This window comes from Colossoma macropomum, unplaced genomic scaffold (assembly GCF_904425465.1).
Source record: "Colossoma macropomum unplaced genomic scaffold, Colossoma_macropomum, whole genome shotgun sequence".
Lineage (NCBI taxonomy): Eukaryota > Metazoa > Chordata > Actinopteri > Characiformes > Serrasalmidae > Colossoma > Colossoma macropomum.
Window position 1 is genome coordinate 18,212,348 of NW_023494792.1, and position 27,715 is coordinate 18,240,062.

The 27,715-nt window shown below is 38.2% G+C and overlaps 1 protein-coding gene across 1 annotated transcript in view; it reads right to left on the reverse strand.

The window, feature by feature from the left end:
* Window positions 1-1,521: 1,521 nt before the first annotated feature.
* Window positions 1,522-27,715, reverse strand: part of LOC118811827 (neuronal acetylcholine receptor subunit alpha-7) — a 35,941-nt gene continuing 9,747 nt past the window's right edge. Inside the window, exons 4-10 of the mRNA XM_036576355.1 lie at window positions 24,171-24,280; window positions 22,941-23,020; window positions 18,589-18,756; window positions 14,906-15,100; window positions 5,893-5,979; window positions 4,432-4,541; window positions 1,522-3,132 (exon numbers count right to left, since the gene is read on the reverse strand). Of these exons, the coding sequence (XP_036432248.1) occupies window positions 2,551-3,132; window positions 4,432-4,541; window positions 5,893-5,979; window positions 14,906-15,100; window positions 18,589-18,756; window positions 22,941-23,020; window positions 24,171-24,280 (1,332 nt within the window). The 3' untranslated portion in view covers window positions 1,522-2,550. The remainder of the gene's footprint in view (window positions 3,133-4,431; window positions 4,542-5,892; window positions 5,980-14,905; window positions 15,101-18,588; window positions 18,757-22,940; window positions 23,021-24,170; window positions 24,281-27,715) is intronic.

Below are 27,715 nucleotides of genomic sequence, written 5' to 3' on the forward strand. Positions count from 1 at the left end.
CTGCGCTCAGTGCAGTGTGTTTACAGCAGCAGGGAGACCTCATGATTCATTTTACTTGACCATTTTCCAAACTCTCCATCTCTTAGAGTGATGCCGGATGTTTTTGTTAGTGTGCCTTTAAATACTGATATGTAAATAACCTCTGTTCTGATTAGCTTCCCTGTATTGTGCTTCATTCAAAATGCAGTCCAGGCCAAAATGTGAAAGGAAATTCTAATTCCCTGTGACGTTGGGAAAAAAAACGTGTATATTAATATTTTCATCATCGTGACAACCAATGAATTTAAATGGGCTGTTCTTGCAGCTTATTCACATACATAAACTGTATGTACTGGGAGTGAAAGATACATTTTAAAATGTTAAAAAATATTTACACAGTCGAAAAACACAAGAATGATTCAGTTTTCCATAACAGTGCCCCTTTAAGGATAGACTATAGTGGAAAAGGCATAACCTTAGGGCTTTGGAAAAGTGCAAGGCTTCAGAAACATAAAATCTGACATTTAGAAAAATACATTTATTTGTAAAGGGCTCACAAAACTGGAATACACAAATGCACAAACATGGAAGGAGAGCAAAGAAGGGAGAGAAGAAAGAAAACCAGGGCTCCATTTAGCAGACAGGGATGCTGAAACCCAATTCTTTTTCCTTCTTTGCTTGACTGGATCTGTGTGTGTAATCAGTGATAATCACCTGGTTGAAATGTTAAACACGGAGCGTGAAATTCATACTGTGTTGATGATTGTTTACACTAAGGAATTGCAATTTGTAGGTGTGCAACTCAAATTCAAGTCAGCTTAGTCAAGAACACGACAGTCATCGAATCATTTTGTGCTGTTGTTAGGAGACACGATTCAAGTTGATCAAGATGGCGATAAATGCTAGCTAGAAAATACTTCAAGAGTCACTGTACACTAACACCAACAACCTGTAATACCAATAATGGACAATGAGAGTACACTTAATCGTACATAGTTCACAATGAGATATCCCAAAAATTGTGTGTATTGCTGTGAAAACAGAGTAAGTGAGTAACTGGTGAACCTGCATTTACCTGTGTAACCTGTGTGCAAACCCAGTGGCACTGACTATTTCAAAGATTGTTTCTATTTTAACAGTAAATGTTTACAACTTCGTTTGACAGTGTGGCTTCAAAGCTTGGAGGACACAGACCCAACGCTCTCCAACAAGCATCAACAAACCAATACGCATGAGTGAAAGTTTGGGTACTGCGTCAAAATCTTACTCAATTAAAAGTTAAAGTATAGAGTCAAAAATAAACTTAAGTGGGAGTAAAAAACTATAAACATACTCAATTGTAGGCATGGGAAATATGGCAATATTTATCGCTAGTCACATATAAATCACGATCATGAGTACTTAAAGAACACTGACCAACTGCCAGTCTAGTGGGGCCTGATGTGATCTCATAATGAGAACATCTGTGGACATCTATGAGAAATTGTCAGCTAAATGTGGGTAGGAATGGAAACAGGATGGGAACCGAGCGTGAAATTTCTTAACCAACCCAACACTTTGTGAAGGCAGAGCTCAAAGTACGGAGTGCTGGTGCCTTTTTCAACATTGTTTTGGCATACAACAAGCCTGTTGTTAGCCCATGGATGTTATTTCACAAGCTAACTTGTTTTGCATGTGTTATTGATTGTGATGTAAAAAGAGCACAGACTAGAGGAATCTGGGGCTGGGTTTTAGAAGGGGCATACAGTTGTTTGAGGCAGATTTCACCAATCCAGCACCAATAACTTCTCCCCAGACGTGCGTTCTCAATACAAGATTATGTCTGGCCCTGCCAGACTGACCAACCGTATGTTTCATTACAAAGAGAGCATAATTAGGTCTATTTAATTGGATTTAGTGCAGCACAGCATGTAGAAAGCTGAATAAATATCATTTGTACTTGTATTTTCAAATGTGGCACTACTACTATTTTTTGTCTGTTCTGATTTTTTAAACCTCAGAAAAACAAATTACTGGGATACAGATTGTGTATCATGAAAATGAAGAGAAGAGAAACTGTGATGTTATATTTTCACCATATTGCCACTCCTACTAACTGTAAATGTCTTTGTTGTGTGATGTGATGACTAATGGGAAGTACTAATACTAGCACAAAGACAAATTAGCATGGTTGTTGGCAGTTTCATTCACACTGATATTAATTTGGCTGGAGGTTTTAATAATAACAGTAAAATCAAATGCGTGGGAATTTAACTGATTGGCAAAAGAGAAAATCTGCTGGCCCTTGAGAGCTGTAACAAAACGTTTAAGGTCTAAATGAAAATGTAACCAAGTTCAATAATACTCAGGTATAAATCTTCCAAAACACAGCACAGTCATGTAATTATTTTCTAGCCTTGCCTGCTGTTCTAGATCATTTGGTTCTTATTCTAAACCTTCTAACACAACTGTCAATCTGGATTATTAGTGTTGATTGGAGAATGTTGGGTTGGTGTGGTCTGACCTTAAGAATGTTTCAGAAATTACTCTTGTGTAAGAAATAACATCAGAGTCTTCACGGCTCTTCCTGCTTTAACTGAAGAAGTCTTTCGAGATGGCTTCCACAAAGTTGGGTGCAGACATAAGAATACCAAAAGTGCAGAGGATGGTGAAGATAGAGAAGGCCATAAGACAGAGGCGGTCAATAACAGCCGCTGCAAACTTCCACTCATTACACACGCTCTCGTCTTCATCCTGGTTCCGAAATCTCCTCGCGATGTACCTCAGTTCCTCCAGAATCTTTGCTAATTCTGTCTCAGAAGCCCCACCTATGATACTTCCATTGACTCCGCCTCCCATTCCAACCCCACCTTGATATGATGAAACCGTTGCCCCTGGCAACAGCACATCCTCTTCGCTGGCTCCCATGAGGCGGCTGCAGAGCACCCCCGAGTCAGGTGAGGTGGTGTAGTGGACTCCCTCCATGCCCCTGAAGCCGATGTACAGCATGTTGCTGTTATTGGGCTGCAGCGCCCCCTGGCTGACTGACAGCTCCACACTGGACACGCTGCCCCTGCGCAGCTGCTTGTTGTGGCAGGCTGAGCGGACACGCTCCTCACCTGGCCTCCGCATGCGCAGGAACCATGCGCACCAATTCAGCAGCAGCACACGAGTCTGCACACAACAGAAAAACAGAAAAAAGAAGGTCAGACAAAACAAATATGCGGCCTGCTTCATCATTTTGAGTCATTTAGACCACCATTTTGAGCTGCTTTTAACAAGCTTTCTGCTGATAGCAGTGTTATCTGTGTGCTCATATATAAGATGAGATAATTCTCACTGATGCATTAAGAGTCATTAAACCTTGTTTTTGAGAAAAAGCACCCTAAATTTTGCAGTTCATTTTAAAAGAACACTTAGAACACTTATTCAACTTTAATGTAGTATTAACACAGTCAGAATAGTGCACACTCACACATGTACAGTGAAATGTCTTCATCTCACAAGTAAAAATTTACTGATTGGACGAGAGAGAGCGAGAAAGATACCTAATTTAAAGCTCACTAGCTTCTAAAAACAAAATGAGCTAACTACTGAAATAGCTTCCTCAATAAGTAGTGAATGCATTGTATGTTTGAGAGCTTAAATCTATATTTACTGTTAGAATTTTATGAAAGCTGAGATTTTATTTTTCTTGATAAGAAACCAATAAAACAGTGGCTTAACCAACCAGCAATTTTATGTTGATACATTATATTTTCATTTATACACATTTGTACACTGGAATATGTTTCCCTCCTTTCTTTTACAATACGTCAAAACGCTGCACAGCACCAAGTACAAATACCTGCAAATCAAAACAACTAAGACCGCTACGTAAGAAGTTACAGTTAGCATGAACCAACACTGAAGCGACCCATCTTAATAACCAGGCACGAATAAAACTCGAAAACAGAATTTTGAACTGAAATCTGCACAAATGTGTAACTGTGACTTCCACCTCAAATCACATATCTTCTACTTTACATTTATATAATAACTTTTTCAAACTGATGAGAAAAGTCATGCAAGTGAGCCCATTAAATAATCAAATTTGTACAGCATAGTTAATTGCGAGGCTATATGAGCTCAAATCAGGTAAAATGCCTAATGGCAATTACACAGCAATTTTACTGAATCATAAGCATTCTTAGTACCTTTTACATAACTTCATCAATTGCCTAAAAGTTATGCAATACACTGAGGGGTTCATATTAAGCAATTTAACCGCCATTTTTACAGGGATATGTGAGACACTGGTCACAAAATAACCCCGACAACCAGAGCACATTCTTATTCCAGTCACAACTATATCCCAGCAGACTGAGCCTACAGACCCTGCCCTCCACCTGACCACATGCTTTAACCTTCAGGAGCTAAATGAGAGAGAAAGAGAGGTGAGGAGAGGAGATGAGAGAAAGGAAGACTGCTTACCCACTTTGGCATCTTGCCACCATCTGGGTCATGGTGGTGGTACTGTAACACGAGCACTGTAGCAATAACTGACAGCCCTACAATTACCATTGTGGTCGCAAAGTACTGAGCTGAAACACACAAACACACACACACATTAGCACTTCTGAAATCATAAAAGAATGAATGATCTGATTGTGATTAGAGGCAAAATATATAGCTTAGATATTTGGTGAGGATGGTTTAGTTCTATAGTAGACTGACACATCTGTTTGAGAGGAAGAGGAGGTCTTTGAGCTGGGTGACTCTGGAGTGGAGGATAATGATGCACAAACACGAACAAAAACAGAAATACTTGATCAGTCACAGGGCTATTGTATTTGTATGTATGCTATTTATTCAGCAAATGTGTTTGTTATCACATATTGCTTTTTTTGGGCAAAAAAGTCCCACCTTAAGCAAGTGTGAAAATATTGGCCATTTTATTTGGTATTTGCCATTTCTATCAGCTTTTTTAATCGATATGTCAAAATTTGCACAAAACTATATGGATATAAACCTAGCTGGTGTCAGAAACTACAGATCACTGCTGTTGGAACAAAACCTTGTATCTCCAGTTTTGTTGTTTTTCAGTTTTTGACATAATTTAGAAATGCCTGTTGTGCTTTACATTGTGTGTAAACTTCATGATGAATGGATCAAAAGAAACAGGCCAAAATGACTTGGGGAAAAAAGTCTGGTTCCACTGACTTACATTAAAAGTAAAGTAGGTTTTTTCCTTTTACTGTAAAGTTATCATTTTAGAGAACAAGGTTTTGTTCCGACAGCAGCGATAAGCGAGTCTATTTAATATTACCTCAATGATTGACATGGTTCGTGTGTGCTGATTTAGGCAGGCAGTTTTCCCCAGTGCTAATTGGTGGTTATTTGCTCCAGGAAAACTAAAGACGCAAACTTTGCTCAGCAAACATGTCTTGGCTAATTCACTACATCTGTGGTAAAACTGTGTAAATTTTATTTTTCACTTACCTACTGCTATGTACTGTAATGTACTACTTTGGGTGCTGAACCTTCTACTGAACTTCAGAAGTAATCACTGAATATCCTTAGAACACTGGGGAGCTCATGGACATGGGAATCGTGGTAATAATTAAAAAGTGCAAAGGGTCCTAATCTGAACTGCAGAAGAGACCAAATGCTTTCTCCTGGCTCATTTCATCACGTCTCAGGTACAGTTCCCTTCCTTCTCCTCAGATTTACTGACTGTGTTCATCTTCAGGAAACCCAGCTGAGGATGATCTATAGCAGTGCAGTTGACAAATGAGGTCAGAGGCAGCCTCGCTTTTCAACTAAAGAGCTCGCTGTCCCCTCTCTGCCTTATCAGCTTCCTCTGTCACTTACATTAACTCCTCAAACTGTCTAATCAGCACTGACCCTGCTGAGACTTGATACCCAATCACCATGATGGACAACTTTACTTACCAATCAGAGGCACTGAATCTGATGTTGCTGGCATGATTTCAGCCACCAGGAGCATAAAGACAGTCAGTGACAGCAGCACAGTGATTCCTACAGGAGAAGACAGATGATCGGAAAACTGTGAAAAGCAGTCAGTCTCATTTATCTTTATGTTCCAGAAAGCATATGTGAGTAAACCCAGTCTTTTTAAAATTCTACACAATAAATCATTTCTTTTCCTCCCATCAGCACTTCAACGCCACTGCAGCATCAGAATCACACCTCATTAGTTTCCTCCAATAGAGCTCAGTGTTAGAGCTTCAGTAGAAACTGCTTTTGGAGATGCAAGATAAAGTTCTACTAAAGTCAGCAGACCCTACAGAACTGTGGAAAAGACAGAGACTACTACTCATCTACCTTCCAGTGAAACACCATAAACAGGTATTTATTTACAGGAAATATTTCTGAGCATAAATATGAGACATTTCTATAAGTGAAAATACAAGAGTTTCCAAAAATGTAGTTCAAAAAATGAGTAAAAGATACAGAGAAAACATACAGAGGACTCCTAAGAACCATGCAAGACCTGGTAGACCACCAAAATTGACACCATCAGACAAACAGAACTTAAAGCTTTAATCTTAAACAAGCTTCGCTTTTGCCTCAGATCAGAAAAAAAGAAACACATTACTGAGGAAAAGATATACATATAAAAAAGAAGACATTGTGCAAATTGAACAATGAGCTGCTGCTGTTCTCAGAGTCCAGACCTCAACATCATGAGTGTGTTTGGGATTATTTGGATTGTGAGATGCAGAAAATACAACCAATTTCTAAGACTGAACTTTAGAGGTCCAAAAAAATATCCCTGTAGATTTCTTCAGAAAAACTGTGATGGAAGAATTGAAAAAAATGGAAGAATGGAAAGAATGAAAAGAATGGAAGCTGTAATAAAGGTAGAGGGTAGACACATGACATACTGAAAAAAATATTATATTAAGTTGGTATGTGTTACAGTCTGTTTTTCAACCAGTTCATAACAAACAGTTGCGGTGAGATTTTTCACCTTTAGTGATTTAAAAGCACTACTGAAGTGAGCCAACCACTAGTGGTTAAAGCCCATCCCAGCAAAGCCAAACTCGCTGGATTCCTGACAGCACCAGACGGCCCAGAGGGTTGTTACATTCAGGCTTCAATTTTTTGTTAAATACATGTTCTCTGCTTTTTCCCTGACACTAAAAAAATGAATAAATGACATGTTTTGAGTATAAAATCAACAAATAAAGGTCTCTGAGTTTTGCACAGTACTGTATATGAGGAGTAATCCTGCTTCTATCTCTAACCACAGAGATGACTCACTGCCCACGGCCCAAACATTCCGTAATGAACTCTGTAGATCGATAAACCTCTACAAATCCAAGTGATCAACACAGATTAGATCAACATGATTTCAGCTCATTAGCAGGCACTAAAATGAATAACTCTCACAGAAACATCGCCACTGTCGTTACGAAGCTTTGTATCTTGTATACGTTTTAAAAGACAGAAGAAAAGCTCTTAACTTTACTCTGTTTTAATGTAATGAGATTTTGGACAATGTCTATCAGTCCATTCATCATTAATTGTTAACACAATGTAAAGAGTAGCTGACGTTTTCAAACGGTTTAAAAGGTTAGAAGGGTTTAATATGACAGCAGTGATTAACATGACAGTGGTTGCTCATTTGAAAGCCATTTCTGCAAAGCAATTTCTGTGTTTATCTGCTACTTTGATGAGATTAATCTGTACTCCAGGCAATCTGTGAGATGCAGGACTAATCTTACAGTAGCTTTTTAAAGCAATTTTGAATTTCAAACACTCACTTGAACTGTGAAAATGACTTCCCTAAAAAACACCTAACATAGCCCTCACGTTCAGGGCCATAACCCGAGCCACATTTAGTGAGGTCCATTCTGCAGAAATGAGATGTGCATAAACTGCAGACTATGAGTACTACATAAACTGCAAGTCTCTTATCTGCTTTATGTTTTTACCACTTTGTTACTCGCCTTTTTACTCATCCGTAATGTTCATGTACCTTTTCTTTTCCTTCATTCATTTCCATCTGTTAATTTAAAGCAAAGTTGAAGGATTTAGATTTATCATGAGTTTAATTTGTTAAAAAAACTTTATTCAAAAAACTCTTTCCCACGTTTAATGTCACTACCAAAACACAGATCTGTGGTCCATGGGTGGAGCCCTAGTTTAGCCACACCCCTGCATTTTAGAGCAGGAAGTGAGACTGCATCCCTGTCCCTCATGGCCACATGATGAGCAGTTAGATTGTTTTGAAGTAAATGTGTCCAAAAGCCTAAAAATCAGCATGTAAAATTAAGAACTGTCAAGACTGAAACACACATTTCCTGAAATTAAGTCAACTTTTTTCTGTTTTAATAAAAATATTTTGATTTTATGTGTGTACAAAGCTGTATTTTCCAGTCAAGTACTGGCTAGAGTTTTTGAGTTATGCTCAAAATCAGATAAAACTGTCAGTATTAAAACAGTTACTATTCATTTGGTAAAGTTTCAGTATTGTTAGGATTATTTTGACAAAATGTAATATTTAATCATTTGTTTTAATACAATAAACATAATTCAGGTATAAGGATATTAAAAGCAAAGGGACTTTAGTCTAAAATCCAAGTCAGTTAAAAGTTCGAAATGTGTTTGTTGAATGATATATAGTGTCGCTGTCCAAAGAAAAAAAAATCTCCAAAATGGCAACTTTACAGGAGAAGGAAAAGTGGGTTTCTAAGTGGGTTTGGAGCTTTTCTATTGGTCCATTCATCATGAAATTCTCAAACAATGTAAAGGACAACTGCCTTGTTCAAACGATGTAGGAAAAAAACAGACATTGAGATACATGTTTTGCTTTGGACAGCTACAATCTGCACATTGGTTTTCTTTGTGAGATGTCATAGAAAAAACTATTTTGATTCCCTAAAGAATCTTTTGATGGATGGTCCTTTAGAGGATATTTTGTAAAAAGAGATTTGGTGTAATGAAACTTTTCAAAGCTTAAAGAACCTTAAAGAACTGGCAAGGAACCTTTATATAATGTGAATCATGTAAAGCCTTTAAAAGGTTCACACACACAAATCTCTTTTTCAAACATGGTTTTCAGGGAAACAAAACAGGGGCTTCTATGGCATCTCTCAAAAAATCCTTTATGGCACCTTTTCAGGAGTGTACCTTCCTCTCCCTCCTAGTTGATTACTGAAAAAGCATACAAATACATTAAAAGTCTGTTGTTTCTACCTGTTTCCACATTTAATCTAGCGTCTGGAGATTCATGACACCTCTGAAACTACTGATGTGGACCTCATTGGATGTCCTTATTACTAGATACCATGCTAGTGAACACACGAATACACACATGGGTTTGAATACTCATATAAATTCTATATTTCTTTCCAAGCTGTAACCTTTTCAAATTCCAACTGCCTGGCCAGACAATACTAGCTTGTTGCTCTTATATAAAAAACAATGAATTTGTCCCTTTGTAATGTCTATTTTCATTTCCTACTCTTTCTCTCTGTCTTCCCACATACAGAGACAAAGCTTTTGTGGGATCCTCCTTGACTGCTGATTTACCAGCTGAACCCCCTCTTTACCCTGCCACATCTGTCCCCATTAAATTCCCCATCAGTTCCATCACCACAACACCCAGAATTCACACATAATGCAATCACAGTGAAGCACGCAATGCAGAAAAGCATCTTAATCACTTCTTTCAGGGTTATAATGACTGACCAAGAGATGCGGTCTGTTTGTGTCACATTCAAAAAGGAGAGGAAATCCACAGTTATGGATCAACATTGCTAGGATTTACTACTCATGTTTGACACAAAGAAATGTAACTTGGCAAGCTCACAAGAACTGACAATGTTTCGCCTGTAGGTTTCGTCAGGTCATGAACGGGCGAGATGCTGTCAAATCTTATCAGCTTTGCCCAGTTACACTTGTGCTGTCAACCATGGTAACAGCCTGTTTCAGGGATAGAAAGATGCTGAAAAATGGTCTTATAAAAACAATGACTGTTTTTAGTGTATAGAGTAAACCTAGAAAGATTGGGAATCCTTAACAATAATCTGGATGTCTTTATAAATGTGACCTGAAATGTGATCAGATCATCACCTAAGTCATAGCAAAAGATACAGAGAAGCCAATAGAAAAGAATAATACAAACACAAACAAGTCGCATTTTCCACTCATTTACTGTGATCCAACATTAAGCGTCTTTGTTGGCAAAAGTATGTAAAGTATGTATAGAGAATAATGAGACTCAATCAATTAGATAATAATCAAGTATTAGTGCGGGTGACCCTGCCATATTTGTATAAATCAACTTCATTATCTTCACTTTCAAAAGAGAATATGTATTATCATCATGCAAACTGCCATGTCAAACTAATCACTGGTGAATGACTGAAAAGGTACAATTTTATTGATATATTTATTTGACAGAGTAATGGAGTGGGCAGCTCAAATTTGAACCTTATCAGAATAACAATGTCATGATATAAAATTGATGTCACCATGACACTCTACATATGAAACTATCAGAACAGCTTGCAGAGAGGTGGTACTAGTTCTACAGTGCTCGTAAAAACCAAAGATGAAATCATTATAACACAGTGAATGACTAGTAGTCCCTTCTGTAGATGTTTGGACATGGATCAGCACAAATGAGGCACAGACAGTCCCTAGAGCATTACAGGGTAAAGCAGGCTGAGCTGTGTGTGACTTGCTCAGGGGACATAGGTCTGCTGAGGTGAGCAGACACACACAGCCTGTAGAGAAGTGCCAGAAGGAACAGACCAAATTCCTCTCGACATCGTGGAAGCAAGTCATATATACTTCACAACACACAAGATGTGTGAGTAGATTCAACTTAAATACACACATTCAGTCATTCAGAGTGGTTTAATACGAAATGTTCACTGTAGAGAAACTTACTGACTTACCAGGGGTCTAAAGAGCTCAATGCCTCTGAAAGCTCCCTCATAGAAAGTTAGATGAAATGATTATGAATACTCTGCCTGATGCCTGACACATTGTTTTATGATGGTTTTATGACAAAGTTTAGGACTAACAAATATTTTTAAACCCATTCATGGCAGGGAGATGTAAGGTAAAACAGTCCCCAAGGAAAACTATTTCACTATTATCAAAATGACACATAAAAACTCATAAGGCATTTGTAGGTTGACTGATGGTTTTGGGTGGTAAATAAAATGGCTTTTTTGAATTGTAAATATCGTGACCTCCGGTTCCTATCACCACCACTGTACAGAATTCAGAGTCAGTAAGTTTCTCTACAATTAACCATTTTAAATCAAAACACTCTGAAAGAGTTGGAAAATTGGTGGAATTCCCTTTTAAATAATGATTTGTGAGTTTTCTTTTTGAATATATTGTTAAAGGCTCATATTAAAACTCTTTTGGCCCAAAGGTGGTTTAAAGAGCTAGAGAGGCCCAAGTACTGATATGCGCTGACATCACCACAAGGGGGTAAAATTTGTGGGGTTTAGCATTATTCTCAAAGTAGTACCATCACAAATATTTACACGCATGATATTGTTTTCCTCCCTTCCTGGATGTCTACAACACAAACACAGCCATTTTATTTACTATCCAAAACTGCCAGTGGATCTACACGTCTTCTGAGTTTTATATGTAATGTTGAAGATGTTAAAATAATGGAAAATCTGAAAAAATGTGTTTTCTTTAGGGATGAATTTGCCTCAGAACGTCCTGTATGTATCTCTACACTATGAATGTGTTTGAAAATGTGTTGTAGGCCAAAATCTTCTCAAAACTGTCACCAAGTAACGTTTCAGGCAGCAGGCACCATATTCATAACCATTTCATGTAATAGCTTTCTGTGGGGGAGATTTTTGAGGCATTAAAACTTCCCATTATCACCACTGTGAACAATTCTGACTCTGTAAGTTTCTTCAGATTAGAGCATTTCACTTCAAACCACTCTGAATGAGTTTGTTTACATCTTAATGATCAAACTGTGTCCAAATTAAAAAACAACAAAAAAAAAAACAAAAAAAAACATGGAATTCCCCTTGCAAGAGATTGCATCAAACTGGCATTTATCCAGGTTTATCCCTGCAGCTCTTGTTCTAAAGCAGCTTTTTAAATGTCAGACTGTGACTGTAGTAACAGTTATTTGTCATTTAGGGAGCTTTCCGACCCACTACACCTTTAATTTCCCTTATCGTACACAACAGACACTCTCTTACAGCAAGACAGGCTTGTTACGACTCAGTCTTATCCTTAGTAGCAGATATACGTGCCTTTATCACATCCTTATCAGACAAATTTTGAGAACATGCTAATGCACTTACTTTCACACAGCCATTTTTCCATTTACAATCACAGACTGTGGCTCCTTTAAAGACAAAAAAGAAATCTAGAAAGATTTTTCAACACTGAATTTAGAAAATAAACTGAACACTGTTTCACATTATTTATATTTTGACTGAAATTTTAGATGTTTCCATTTTCAATAATCAGAATGCTTCTCCTTGCCACCTGTGTGTAGACACACAATCATACAAGATGGAATGTTGAAAAAACAGGAACAAAAAGTGATCAATGTTCTTATACAGTGTTCTACTTCTGACTCGTGAATGATATATGTAAAAGTATGGCTGCCCCAGGTCAGTTTTGCTGATTTTCAAAGCGAAAATAATTTAATACATCCTCTACACACACACACACATTTCTGCAAATTTGAATATACAATTAATGTTTATTTGCTGAATTTAACATATTGAAAACAAAAAAAAACAAACTCAGCAAATAACTAGAAATTGTGCACAGAATTTTGCAGAAAAAATACTGTATTTTAATTAAATTATTTTGACTTCTAAAATCAACAAAGCATGTAATTTGACCTGTGGTGTTCAAACATTTGCATATAACTGTATTTGCTCTGGTGAAATAATGACTATTTGTCCCAAAAATGAGTTCAAGTAATGTCAGCCAGATGTTCTCTGTCCAGTCCTCAGAGACTCCACCCAGTCCACACTGTGGTTCTATTTTTGTTCTAGCTCCAAACACACCTGAGCCAGGTATTCAAAGACTGTGTCTGGCTCAGATGTGTTAGGAACTGGAACGAGAAAAAAAAACTGTGGACTGGCTGGGGTTCCCTGAGGACTGAATAGAGAAACACTGATATAATAAAACTCACATTCCCAAAAACAGCATGAAACCCCACACACATTCTAATTTATTACCACTTCTTATTTAGTAACTGAAAGATCTGCATTATAAGTAAAACATACAGCAATATTTTTCATCTGATGATCTTGGCACATGGTCTTAGTGAAGCAGTGGAAGTAGCTAAAGGGAAGTGGCATTTAGTGTCACTGATGCACAGTGTTGTCAATTCTTTACCACTAAATCAATTAATAAAGGACAGAATGACAAGACATTCTGTGTATGTGAGTCAAAAACATTTTGCTTTTACCTTTTCAAAGTTTCTATGGAATGATGATCATACATGGGTTTTAAGATTCAATGAAATCTTTCAGTCTCATAATGTTAGTGGAATCTCAGCTAAGTGGCAGCGCAAGTCAACTTAGTTATCAATGTGGTTTTAGTTATATCAGCAAAATCACCTTATCAACAACTGAATTTCTCCCAGATCTATACAGAATAGTAGACAGGGAAAATAATATATTCCCTTATGTTCCCTAGTAGCTCTGTTGAAGCCTCTTCTTTTACACTGTTGCCTTCTCTCATTCCCTCTTACTACCTGTGCACAGTTTGTGTTAGACAGTTATGCAGTTATGTTCCTGTAAAAAGATTAGATGCAGTGGTTTCCTTAAAAAACAGTGCGCTAATATGATCTACGACCTTTACCAAAAGATTAAAAAAGGCCTGAAAGCCTGGCAGCACACCAAAACTGCTGTACTGAAAAAACAGGGGATATTCCCATCCTCACACATGAACGTCATAATTTTGTTTACACTGAGAACCAGACAGTCATTAAATCATACCCACGTCAGATGCACGTCAGTACACAGCAATGTTTCATGGTAAAAACCTTGTAAAAACCACTACAATGATGCTAATTTCTCTATAAGGTTTTCCAATTATGCTAGCACCAAGCTAACAGGTTTATGTTCATATTTGATGGGAAAATTCTGCAGATTTATAGTGACTATTTCAGTAAATATTTTAACTGAATACCTGTCTCTGGAGCCAGTTAGCCTTTTACCCTGTTGGCTAGGTTATCTGCTGAGCTATCAGCATATTCTAGAGAGGACAGGATAAAGTTGGAGAGAATATCAAGTGATTTTTAAAAAGAGCTACAGACCAATGATAAACTACTGACATAAATTCACAGGTGATGGTCACAATAATGTCTGGGCATTGTGTGTAAAGTTGTGCACAGATATTCACCCTGCAAAGAGTGGATGTTTTACACAATTCCACTTGGATCATATTCTTTTCTTACCAGGCGAAAAACAACTTGAACAACCGCATACACAAGACTCCATTTTTATCACATAACACCAGAGAAGTTCTAGATTGGTTCCCCCGATCAGGTCAATGACTGAATGTTCCACTTCCACTGCCAAAATGTACGTGCATCTTTGCAATGTGATTTTGGAAGGGTTTATAGTAAGGTTGCCATCAGTCCAAGATTCTCCTGAATAGTCCTGGATTTTGGAAAAATTAGTACCATTCCATGACACAAAATGTCTTGGAAATTAACAATTTTCACATGTTAACATTTCTTATGAAGTTTAAACTGCTTCTTTATGTCAAACTAAACCATTTATATACAGAGAACATGTTTGATTAGTTCAGATTTCCCTGAACATAGCGAGAATTGTTTCAGAAAGGTGCTTTGTTGGTGATGTTTAGGCACTAGGAAGCACTGCAACGTGATAAGTGAGGAGAGAGAGAGAGGGAGAGAGAAAGACGGAGAGAGAGAAAGTATCATTTTGCATATGTGTGTGTGCGTTACCCAGTGAAATCTTTTCTCCTGAGTCAGCGGGCAGCAGGAACACCAGCAGTGCGAGGGTGGAGATGAGCACACAGGGGATGAGGAGGTTTAGCCCGTAGTACAGCGTTCTCCTTCTCATCACCACTGTGAAGGTAACATCAGGATACGGCTCCTTACAGCAGTCGTAAAACCTCTCATTCCGCCGGCCAGGAACCTCTAAGACACATACACACAAATAATGCAACTATTCAGGATTCAGTGAAATAAGTGCTTGTTTAATTGGCAGGTATCTTTGCAATCAACACAGTAAAGTATCAGCAAAATAGCAGCCATACTCTGTCCTTCACACACGGTTATGAAAAGCAGGCTATGTGCTCTTTGAAATGATCTGCACAGCTCCTGCATAAATAAGACCTTTTAGGCCTTAAGAGAAGGTTTAATGATTTCTGGGAACTAAAAAATACATCTGTAATTTTTTGTTCAGTTTTTATTTAACAGAATAATAATGTTTGTGGTATTTAACCTCTGTAAGTGTTGCAGTAATACTCTTATTTCAGGGGTAAGATCTAGAAATGCATAACAGAAATCTATTCAATCAAGATTTTCTTCCTGTAGTATCTCCTCTAGCTCTCCCATCAGTTAGGCCTTCAGATGCTGGACAGATGGCACACGGAAAATTAACTACCAACATAATTAAGCAGTTATAGTGGAACCAACCAATCACGTTTTGATTTACAATAGATGAGACCAAATTTCCAGTGTTAAGTCAGTTTGGTCACAGCTCATGTAGGAAGGCTGTGGAGGAGGTTGACTGTTTGAATAAATACAGGAACGGAGAAAAGAGACCAGTGAAGAAATAAAGCTTTGCTTTTCCATAAAAGGCAAAATTGGCATATGTTATAGTTGGCTTCACTGAAAATCTGCTGGTGTTCAAAAAGCGTAGCTGGTAACATAGAGAATCTGAGTAACAGAGGTCTGAAACGCAACCCCAATAAAGCACAGATAGCACACAGTGAAGTACATTCGTGGAACACATTTGGGGTCTATAATCCCACAAGACAGGATAGAGACCATAGAAGAATGTGACCAACCATGTACAAGCAGAAGGCTGCACAAATTGTTAGGACTCTTTCATTTAACAAAAACATTCCTATCCCACAATTATAGATAAATGATCCAATATGTTCAAGCAGACCTTCATTCCAGAGTTAGTTATACTGCTGAATCAGCAGGGTATTTAGGATAAATGTTTTTGTAATTAGGCCTTTTGGAGCAAGTAGAGATATGCATACAGTATTATGCTATCATATGGTACTGTGTTGTGAATAACTGAATGTGAATTTTAAGGTTTTGCAAGATGGGACAGATGGATATACTTTATGATGTGTTTAGGATGGCTTCAGATGTAGATCTCTCTCTGTTTATGCTTTCACGTACGTTACTGGTTCCTGATGTGACCCTGGACCATTAAAGAGCGAATGAGAGAGCAATCTAGAGTCATGCCGCTCTAAGTGCAGTTACAAGTAGATTTTATGGGTCAGTTACCTGTATTAACTGGAATTATATTTGGGGGAACAAACTATGTAATAATAATCATAGACCAAAACATGGAATGTGGTAATTATTCTTGTGTTTTGAATCATGTTACATGACCCAGCCTCCTGTGTATTTAGGATCACAGACAACCTGGTATCCCGCAATAAAATTTCCTGAATAAAATTTGAAAATGTATTGGTTCCTCAGTGACCGCAAGGTGTCCAGTAAAGAGCTCCACAAGGTTACACTCCCTCCACCATGCTTCATGGCAGAGATAAGGATCTGGTAAGAATATTTTTTTTTCCTGCAGGTTCATAAACACAGCTATTATTAAGTGCAAAACGATGCCTGTCAATTTTTACCGTGGAACGCTAGTGTTCCTTGGCACTTGTTTGAGGATTCTACAATGAGCCACTGCACTGTTCTTTGTAGGATGCCCACTCCTAGGGAGAGCAGCGATGGTGCTGCATTTCTTTTATTTGTAAATCTACCAAACTGTGGAGTCTTGAAGTTCTTTCCAGTCTCATCGCGTTCAGCAATGTTACTTTTCAGGTCCATATTAGGCCATATTACCTTTTGCGGTCAATTGGCAAATGACTTATGATTTTTTTAGGAACAATTTGTCTATAAAAAGTCACATATTTCTAAAGAGTTTGCATACATTTTCTCTATTGTACTAACACACTACAGGATCCTAAAATGAATTGGTACTGTAATTATAAAGGCTCTAAGCTTAGACACACTCCGTCACAACTGCACTCATGCTGTCTGACTGCACTGAAAAATAGTTTTGAGCACTCATAGAAATATTCCTTGCACACTCAGCAAAATTCATCAAAGAACAGGCTTAACCTTCACAAGGACTAGTACAAGAGGAATTATCCAATTTTCTCAAGTGGATGCCTGTATCTTCACATGATTTTCAATTATGTAGGTGTTCTATGGCCCATTGACTAAAGGCTTGTGTTTCTTCTCCCTTCCTCTCACCCTCACTGATTTGTGACCCTAGTCATTAACACAAAAAACACTGATCCAAGGTCAGAAGTAAGGGTGATTCTTCAAAATGTCTCTAATTTTCCCTGAACCATGAAAGATACTTAATCTCTTGCAGGAACATGTGACAGGATCTGACTCCTCATTCCCTCACACACACATTAGAGTAGCCACCCCATATTCTCAGCATTTGCTGGTGATCTCTATACTGCTATAATCTCTTCAGCATAGCCTCAATACATCAGAAATGTACAGCTTACCCTGAAGAAGTGTTCTTTATCAACTAGGGCAACAACATTAAAATATACAGTGCTTCTAAACTATTATATTCTGCAGTAGTGTTAATCTTTGGTTTCATAGCCAATAAACAAGACATAAGTAAAATCCACTGGCTACCAAGAGAGTTGCTGAAAGAAGCAATGCTGTTTTCCACTGCTTTCATACCTTCCAAATCCACTATGTGAACAGTTTTGTCTGTGACAACAACCCTTGCATTAACGAAAATATGTAATCTGGACAAATTCAAATTAGAAAAGAACTCCATCTCCATCTGCCAATAAGAACGGTTAATTATTTTGCAATTTGCCACAAATCTACAGAGATGGCTTCCACAGCTAATGGCCCCAATCTACAAATAATATTCTGCATGTTTATTCCAAACAATACCCACAATTCTGTCCCTAATCAAAAATTCAGGGAAGAAAAATGTCACTTGTGCATCAGGGGATACTGCATAATTACATATCATACAAACAGCTGATTAGAGGTTCAACCCCTTTAGACAGAGCAGAAACAGCAGTGTGGCTGTTTCAGATGTGCAGTGGAGTCAGTATATCTAGCTTTGGCAAATGTATCAGCATCCTGCAGGGTCATACTACAGTGTATGTGGACTCAGTTGTCAGTTATGTACAGTTCTGTGCAAAAGTCTTAGGCTAATCAATAAAATTGAGATGATTAGAAGGACACAGGTTCGGTTCCTCTTCTCCTTGATGCACCTCAGCCATTGCATGGATTTGCTTAATTCCACAACCAGTACACCTAATTTAATTACTGAAGTATTGATTAGCTAAAACTACTACAAATACTGGTCTGTCTTCAAGAGATGTAAATGACAGACATCAGAATGTATTTATTATTGTTTATTCTAGATGTTGTTCTAACTTTACTGCACCTACCCACTAGGTCCCACTCTCCATTGGCAATGTATCCTGTGACATCTGCTTCCAGCATTTGCAGATCCAGAGACCATCCACCATACGTCCATGAACCAAACTTGAGATCACACCGCTGCACATCAAAGGGGAACCAGCGAACGTCTATGTAGCAGGTGCTCTTAAAGATTCCTGTACCGAACAGGTGAAGAGGGGTCAGTTAAAACAGTTCACATCAAAATCATTAAGGTTAAAATGTTAAAACAACAACAACAACAACAACAACAACAAAATGTATGAGAGAGAGACCCTGTTGTATTTATGTCCAGGACCTGCTTGACGACTTTAAACCCTTAAATAAGCCTTTCACCCTCTTGCTGTGAAGAGAAACCTTACTTGGAGTCTACCATCAGAGTTTTCTTCCAGGAATGATGCTGCTTGACTCTGCTAGAGAGGACTTGTTTATGGGCTTGTCACGTTTCTAATGCTTTTGTTTTTCCTGGCACTGTCACACTAGGCTCATCAGAGGTTCTGGACCTCCATTTTTTCGGAAAGCTGCTTTGGGACAATGTCTAAATGTTTGCACTACACAATTAAAATTTTAATTTAATTCTACTAAATACGGATGTCATGAGAGCAGCAAGGATGGAAGGAAAGAGAGAAGGAATAAAGCAGAACAGAGAGCGAGAGCTGAGGCTGGAGGAGGGTGGTTGCGGTGAATACGCTCTTTAATTTAAACTGCGCGTGTCCCTCAGAAGACAAATGTCCATGAATCCAATTTGTTCCCAATCACTGAGCAGCTGCAAAATGTTCCAGGCCCGTCTCCTTCCCTCATCCGCCCAGCCATTCCTGCTCTCCGGCATTACTTTCCCAAAGCAATAAGGGCTTCCAGAACCTTCTCAATAACCCCTGGGTATTCAGTGTCTATCGCAAACACTTACTCATTTGCCTGCATCCCGTCATGCTCCTCCCTCATGGAAGCACTTTCTGTCAGGGAGTAATGGTGGCGTTTGCGCAGACATTGATTTCTGTCTGCAATGGGACTTTTTTTCGTAGCAGCACTCTCAGCAAAAAGCTGAGGATAGAGGTCACAGTGATTGTGTTTATGAGTGCGTAAAGGTGGGCTGAGAGGTGACAGGTAAAAACCTCTACGGCAATGTAGAGATAAGCAGCCCAGGGGGCACCATAGTGACAACACCGGCAAAAGAGCTGAGCCGGAGGGCCTACACGGCACTTAAGTCCTCTGAATCATAATCTGTTGTGAAGCATGTCTTGACATTTACTCAATACACTTCAGTGGGGTGTCAGACTCATGTTGTGAAGACCCACAGCGCTGTTCAATTTGAATGTTTCACTGCTCTAACTAAGCTTACAGTGTGAAGGGCTTGACATACATCTGATAGGTTGAATCAATTGTGTAGAAATGGTGAAAACACTGCACTGTGGCCTTGTAGGATTGAACTTTGACATCTCTGCTTAAGAACGTGTGTGCACTGATCCAAGGTCAGCACTAGTGAGTTCAACACTGACATTACAACTGTGTCCAATTAAATGATTCTGTCCCAGACCGGCCATAACTCTGAGATCTTAATGATATTCTTAAAGGTCATAAACTGGATTAATGTTAGAGTGGTGACCACATTACATACTGGATAAATAATATAGGTCATACTTGGCAATGTTATTGTTTGTATGATAGAAACATACTAAACAAATAAAGCAAAGCCAGATGAGTACATCTTTGTTAAACACTCAACATACTTATTTACAACAGCCAAAAACACCCAGAATAGTCTGAAAAGGTGTATAAGCCACAATTTCATCTTGAGCTGAACTCACACCATGTATTTATCTAGCATACCCTGCATCAACACATAGCCACCATTCAAATACCAGTATGTCAGAACACATTAACGCAAAGCAGAACATATTTTGAATGTTAAGGTTTGGAAAGGTTGATTAGCATACAGCACTGTTTAGTCATGTCTAAGTACACACTGATTTGCACTTCACTGAGTAAAATTGTGTGGCTGATTAATAATTTACAAGTGCAAGTAATGCAATACACCTCCAAGATCTATGCAGCAAAACATTTCACACTTTGCACTGCATTACACTGGATTTGTATGACGCTGGCAAAGAATAAGTTTTTGTACAGTAACTGCCTTAAGTTATTATTGCTAGCTATTACATCAACATGAAGAAGAAACAACTGGACTACAAAGTTAAAGTGAAGACCTGGAGCTTTAATGTGAGGGTATGTATGTTCATTCCGGACAGATACCATGTAATAAATGCAGACATTTTTGTACACAGTCCTTCCATAAGTAATTGGACAGGCTTCCCAGCTGTTTCTTGGCCAGCTGTGACAAAAGGTCTAGAGTTGACTCTAGATTTGGCATTTGCCTGTGGAATCTTCTGCAGCTGTATCAATCAATGTATCATTGTCAGGACAAATCAGTCTCTGATAAGGCAGAAAATATATAAAGCATACGAACTGTTTAGTATACAGAAAACAACAAGGCCCTGGTGAGTATAGCAACAGAAATGACTCATCAGCAAAGTTCATATTCCAAACATGGCAGGTCAATTAAAAAGAAAATTATGCCAATTAGACTGAATGCAAAAAAGTCCCTGGAACATGCGGGAACTGACAATGACTGCATTACAGGGCCTGGCAAGACATCGCCAGGGAAGCTACCCAGCATCCATACGACTATTAATCTACGACTTTAGGCAACCATTGTTTGCAAAGAATTTCTTTATGTAAACATAACAATTATATAAATACTCTCAAAGCAGACACTTCACACTTTTAACCACTCCATGCACAATGAGAGCAGCTGAAGTGACTATAAGCAGTGCTACTGCTCTTTTAATAGAGGGTTCAGATCAGCTCTCTGGTGTTTAGGGACCAGGCTACCCTATTACCTGGAACCTGAGGCTGCATTCTGATTATCAGAGGCACATCTTTCCCGTTGTGTGTATGAATGAATTAGGACAGATTAACTTGAATAAGTATAGAAAGACATTAATCCAAAAAGACGAGCACAGATTAACAGAGGATGTCTGGGAAAGGAAAGAAATGTTAAGGGTGCACCAGTACTACTGTTTGATACTGGTCCTTGCACAGGTGCAATTTACTGACTATATTGGTTATTGGCAGGTAAGAGGACATCATTTTTAGTCCAAAATGTCTTGTATTTCCAATGCTGAAGTCCATGGTCCTTTTTATAATTTAAGTCCATGCACAATTTCAGTACTTGCTAAGATTGCTTCATACACTTCATTCATTTTCACTCATTTAAACTCATGGAAAATAGGTTATGAGTAATTTTGAATAGCATTTTGTATTTTGCATATTTTTGTATTGTACTGTATTTTGTATTAGGTTATTCCACCAAATCTATAGAACCCAAATGTCTATTCCATCAGACAGATGGATAAACAAATACTTATTTTTTACATGCATACTGATACAAACAAATGCTGTGCCTACATAAATGGGTTTTGTTCCAAAAAGCATTATAGACTACTTTCAAGATTTTTTTATGATACATGTTGTTGGGAATGGGCTCTACACATACGTGAAATATCAATGCTATCATTAATATCACCTTTATTAAAGAAACAATGTGTTATCTATTAAACGTCAACCCATTCCGTCCAAAATTGTTAAAAAAGGATATACAGCATTTTGGAATTAAACTCTTCATATCGCTGCTGTCCAAAGAAAAACATAAAGCATGCATTTCCAAAATAAAATTTTACAAGAGAGGGCAAAAAGATTCTTAACTTTTAATGTAACTTAAAGAGATTTAGGAGCATTTCTACTGGTCCATCATGAAAGTTTCATACAATGTAGAGGACATCTGCCATGTTCAAATGAGCAACAAAAATAGAGGTTTTTCCTTGGACAGTGACAATTGCTTTTAAAAACATATTGCACTGTGCTTTTGTGGTACTACAGTAACTACCACCCAAAAAAACAAAACATAGCTTCTAATGCACTAGGTAAGCTATCTCATACACCCTTAGCAATAAAGGTTCTACATAGTACTGAAAAAGGGTTCTTTGGCATATAGCAATAGTGGAACCTTTTTTAGTGCTTTACAGAACCATTTATTAAAGGTTTTGTTAAATAATTATATACAACTGTTTTTTTTCTATCAAAGTGAAGAACCATTTATGCATGTCTTTGAGTGTTACTGGTCACTGGTGTGTGGGTGCTTGCTTCCATGCACAGAAGCTGATTCATCAGGTGTTCATGTCATTCAGAGAGGTCAAATCTGCACTCTTTCAACAAAACTGACGAATAAGGTCCAGTAACGTCAGTTAACATCAGTGACATTTGTGAGAAGTCATCAGCAGCTTACCTGGTGGTAGATACTGGCAGTAACCTGATGAGTTGACCAGCACATTGGTATGGAAAGTAGCATCAAACCTCTCATCAGCACTGTGAAAAAACACAGGAGAATCAGAGTTAGTACTTGGCAAACACAAAAATCTAACCTTGCTGCCTCAGTTTGGCAAACAGGGTCATAAAGTTTTCTGATGCCGTTGATCCACTTATCTGGCTCAGACTCTGAGACTGCAGGTTAAATCATTACTGTCTAGAGCATCACAAAGCAGATACAGCAGACACAAGTCCTTCACTGAAGTCATGATGCAACAGCAGGAGCTTGCCGCATCTACGTGCCTCAGAGCAGAAGCAGAAAGAGCAGCATCAGCCGTTTCGACACAAATAAAATACATACGCACGCAGGGACAAATACCAAGTAAGGAAAACAAGCAGAGGAGAAGCACAAATCCACCTCCGATGCCTTCCTCTGTTCGTCTGTGTTATCATCCCTCCATCTAACTTTCCACATTTCTGACAGATATAAAAAATAAAATGGAAAGGCATAATCATCTGACGCAGGCCACAGCAGTCCTGTTTATTCATTTTCAAAGACCGCAGACAGCCTGAGTAGGGCAGAGCAGGTCAACGGGAAATACTGTGTAAAAACGTACAGATGGTAAAACAGCCATAAACTAGAATATAATTAAGAGAACTGCAATCTAATTAGAGCATCTTGCTTCTAAACCTAAAACCTTACCATAAACCACTTTCATCAATACCTTTTGGCACGCCTATGGATCCAACCTATCATTAGCTATTCCTTTAAAATGGAAACCAATAGACAGGAATACAATAAAGATTTATGCATTTTCCAATTTCAATTTCAAAGTAATTTCTTGCTGCACCCTTTGGGCGATAGTAAACATAAAAAGGTTGTAATAGAAATGACCCAGTTCTTTAAAAAAGGATAAATGGAGACCAGATCATTCCAATTCTACGACTTATTAAAATGAGCACAATTAAAGGAGGCTGCAGCAGTCTGAGAAGCTTTCGGAGAACTGAACATCTACTGAGTAATTTTTAATCTTAATTTGAATCAATTTAACTGTAACACTGATGACACTACAGGTATCCTCATTGGTCAGCTTGAGAGTGTATTTACATAAAAAAAGCATGTTTAGGATTCTTCCCTTCTTATGCTGTTTTTTTATCTGATCTTGCATGGGTTAAGCTTGATTATGGAGCAGATGCTGTGCTGCTGTACCTGTTGTAGAGCAGAATATCTGGCCTCCAGATTTGATTATCAGGAAACCTCACATTGGTCACACCAGGATAGTCAGTCATGTTCCACTGCAGGTAATAGTCCACCCAGTACTGAGGAGGCAAAAAGAAAGGAACATTACAGGTTATAGAAATCAACAACAAATGTGTAGCATCTGTATCAAAGATAAAGATGCAGCAGAGACCAACAGCCTGTACAAAGAGTAAAGCCAGGGAAAGATATCTTGTTCACAACAACATTTTTTCATTGACTCTGACTGTTTCTACAGTCAAATCATAGTGACAAACATGACAAAGTTTAATTATAGTACTGTGCATAAGTCACAGACCACCTTTTATTTATCCCATTTCCCCCTCAAATGTAATTCACCTTTAGTGTCAGGGAAAAAAAAGCAAAAAACATTTATTTAACATAAAGTTACCCAGAGGCCTCAACAATTGAATACAATATAATTTATTCAGAATTTAGTGTGTCTATCTTTTGGCTTCATTACATCTTCCATTCTTTTCAGGAGATTTGCTTTCAAGAAATCTGCAGTGTTTTCTTCCAGACCTTCAAAGTTCAGTTTTAGAAGTTGGTTGCATTTTCTGCTTCTCATGATCCAAATAAACCCAAACACATTCACTGATGTTGAGCACTTGGCTCTGGGATGGCCAGTCCATTGTACATCTCACAGTGGAGGGATGGATAGAAGCACCTGTGGATGAAAGCTTTAAGCACTGTTCATCTGAAGTTTTGGTGGTCTACCAGGCCTTGCACAGTTGTTAGGAGTCACATTTTACATGTATATCTTCTAATAATACTGTACATTGTCGCAGGCATGTCAAAAACTCTTGACTCTGTCTTTGAGGTTAAGGTTGTGTTAATGCAGTGACAGTGCGCTGTTCACATTTAGCAGAAGGACAGATTTTTCAGAAAGGATAGTTTTGCATTTAAATCTATATTGGCTTGAATACATTTTTAGCAATGAACATTAAAATTATATGAAACTTAAATGAGCTATAAATATGTAAATAAAGAAAAGTGTAAGTAAAATGCAAAAGGTCAACACTTCTAATCAAAAAAGACAAAGATTATCCCACAACCAAAAGTCCTGTGCAGGCTGCTATAGATTTGCATTAGCAGGAGATCTGATGGATCAGAATAGAGAAAGTCGTGGGCACTGTGACCTCAAGGCTGACCTCAGTCCACCCTCATAAATTAGAATCAGTTTGAGAAATCAGTCTAGGCAGTGGTCTGGTCCAAGTCAATTTCTTTAATATAATATCTAATTACATAATGTGTGTCTGGCATGCTGTTTGGTGAAAGGCTCTGGAGAAGCTCAGTTGTTTTTTGTAATGGCTCATTCTCTGAGCGCAAGACAGCTGCCTAAATTTGATCATGAAGTATAATGGCGGACGTATCTTAGTGCGAAAGCACATGGCTGGCCTATATAGTCAGTTTCATAATCCTGTTTTCCTGCTGTGCCCTCCAGCTAATGGTTTTAGCATTTGCTGTAGCAGCCTGCTTGAAGCCAGCATACTGAATCAGAGGCACTTCTACACACACCTATCAATTCAGCAAGAGAAAGCCATCATTGTACAAGCAAGTGTCGAGTTAAAGAAGTAGATGCTATTAATAAGAAGGTAGAAAAAGGAGCTTGTTACATTTACTAAGGTACAGGTACTTAAGTAAAATATTAATTTCTCTTCTGAGTATTTTCATATAATACTTTTACTTCTACTCAAGTATATTAGTGAGTAAAGGAATCTATTTCTGACTCAGATTCATTTTAGCAATATATATTTAGTTACTAATTCCTTTTTGTGTTTAATTTCATTGTGTTTTGTTGGTGACAACATCTCTACTGCTTTAAGACTGGTAACACCCCTGACTTTGGAGCTTCAGCATTTTATTTTAGGACAGAAGAATCCCAAAAGAGAGGGGAAAAAAAGAGATGGGGCAGAGGTTGTGTAGTAAGTGAAGTTTATGACTTTGTTTTTCCATCTTTTCCTGCGTTATTTCAAGATTGACAACAGGAAGAGGAGTTCGCTTACATAAGCACCATGTAATTTTCAAGCCATTATTCAATAAATGCCAAACCATCTAACTTGCATGTAAGTTAGATGGTTTCTTCTGTACAACATCTGGCTGCTTTGCTGCCTCAGGGGCTGGCAATTATCTTTCATAGCAGACAGTGCTTGAGGAGAATGTGACATCAAATGTAAAAAAAAATTGAAAATGTGGACCTTCCAACAGGATAATGATCCCAAATATACAAGAAAATCCACCAAGGAATGGTTCAAAAGGAAAAGATGGAGGGATATGGATTGGCCTAATCAAAGCCCAGATTGGTATCCCATTTAAATGCTGTGGGGGGAATTTGAAACAGGCTGTACATGCAAGAAACCCCTCAAACACTGCACAGCTGAAATTATTCAGCATGGAGGAAAGCGCAAAAATGTCTCATAGATGTCATAAAATGGTAGACAGTTACAGGAAACGCCTAGATAAAGTTGGTCCTGTCAAAGGGAGCAGCATAAGTTACTGAGCCAGTTAAATCTACTGTTTAACTGAAGATCAAATACAATTAGTCCACATTATGGAAACATTTCATGGGGTGTACTTACTGCTTCACATGATATAACAACTATATAACAACTGAGAATGTTAAACAGTGCTGCTAACTAGAGACAGGAGCTGGGTAGCATTAGCTTAACTAACATGCTAACAGCTTTGCTCAGTGCAGAACATGTTAAGTTCTGGCTAACCATAGCTAACTGGCTAATTCTGTTGGCATGGCGACAACCAAGATGATGCATCCACCGTGTACGAGCAAATGGAACTTCCAAGCATCCAAGTTAAGGTTATATGTGGAAGAACCCTGCTAGAAAAAACAGCATAGACCAGCATGTTTGGTCACCAGCAAAACCAGAATATGTTGTGTTTTGGATGCTGGTGAGCAGCAATAGAAGCTTATGCTGATCAGCAGAAAAAACAGCATATGTTGTGCTTTGGATGCTGATACGCTGGTCAACCAGCATGACCATACCGGGTGACTAGTAAAACCAGCACTAGACCAGAATAAACCAGCTTAAACCAGCTTAGATCAGCATGGAATTCATGGAAGCTCTCCATTCAACTTTCACATTTCCAAAATGCAAACTTGCGTTGGCCTACTTTTTGTCACAGTTTGGTTGTTCTATGAGCAGCAAAGGAGATCTTATTTGCACTTGGAAACATTCAGCCTGTTTGTTTTGTGCTTCGTCTTGTGTGGAGCTGCATTTCCAAAAGCAGCTCGAACTGAATTTGCTCAGCACTCGAAGTTTTATCTTCTAAATGAAGCAGAGACACTTTCCATTTTCTCTCGCTTTTCCAAAGTGGAAAGCATCCTGCAAATGGTTTGCCCATTCCGTGCCCACCAGCTAAAGGTTTTAGTGTTTACTGTAGCAGCCTGCTTGAATGCAGGATTCCGCAACAGGGGTACTTCTACACAAACAAGCAAAGGAGATCTTTTTAGTAGGTGTTCTGCTAGTTTGTTTTTTGTG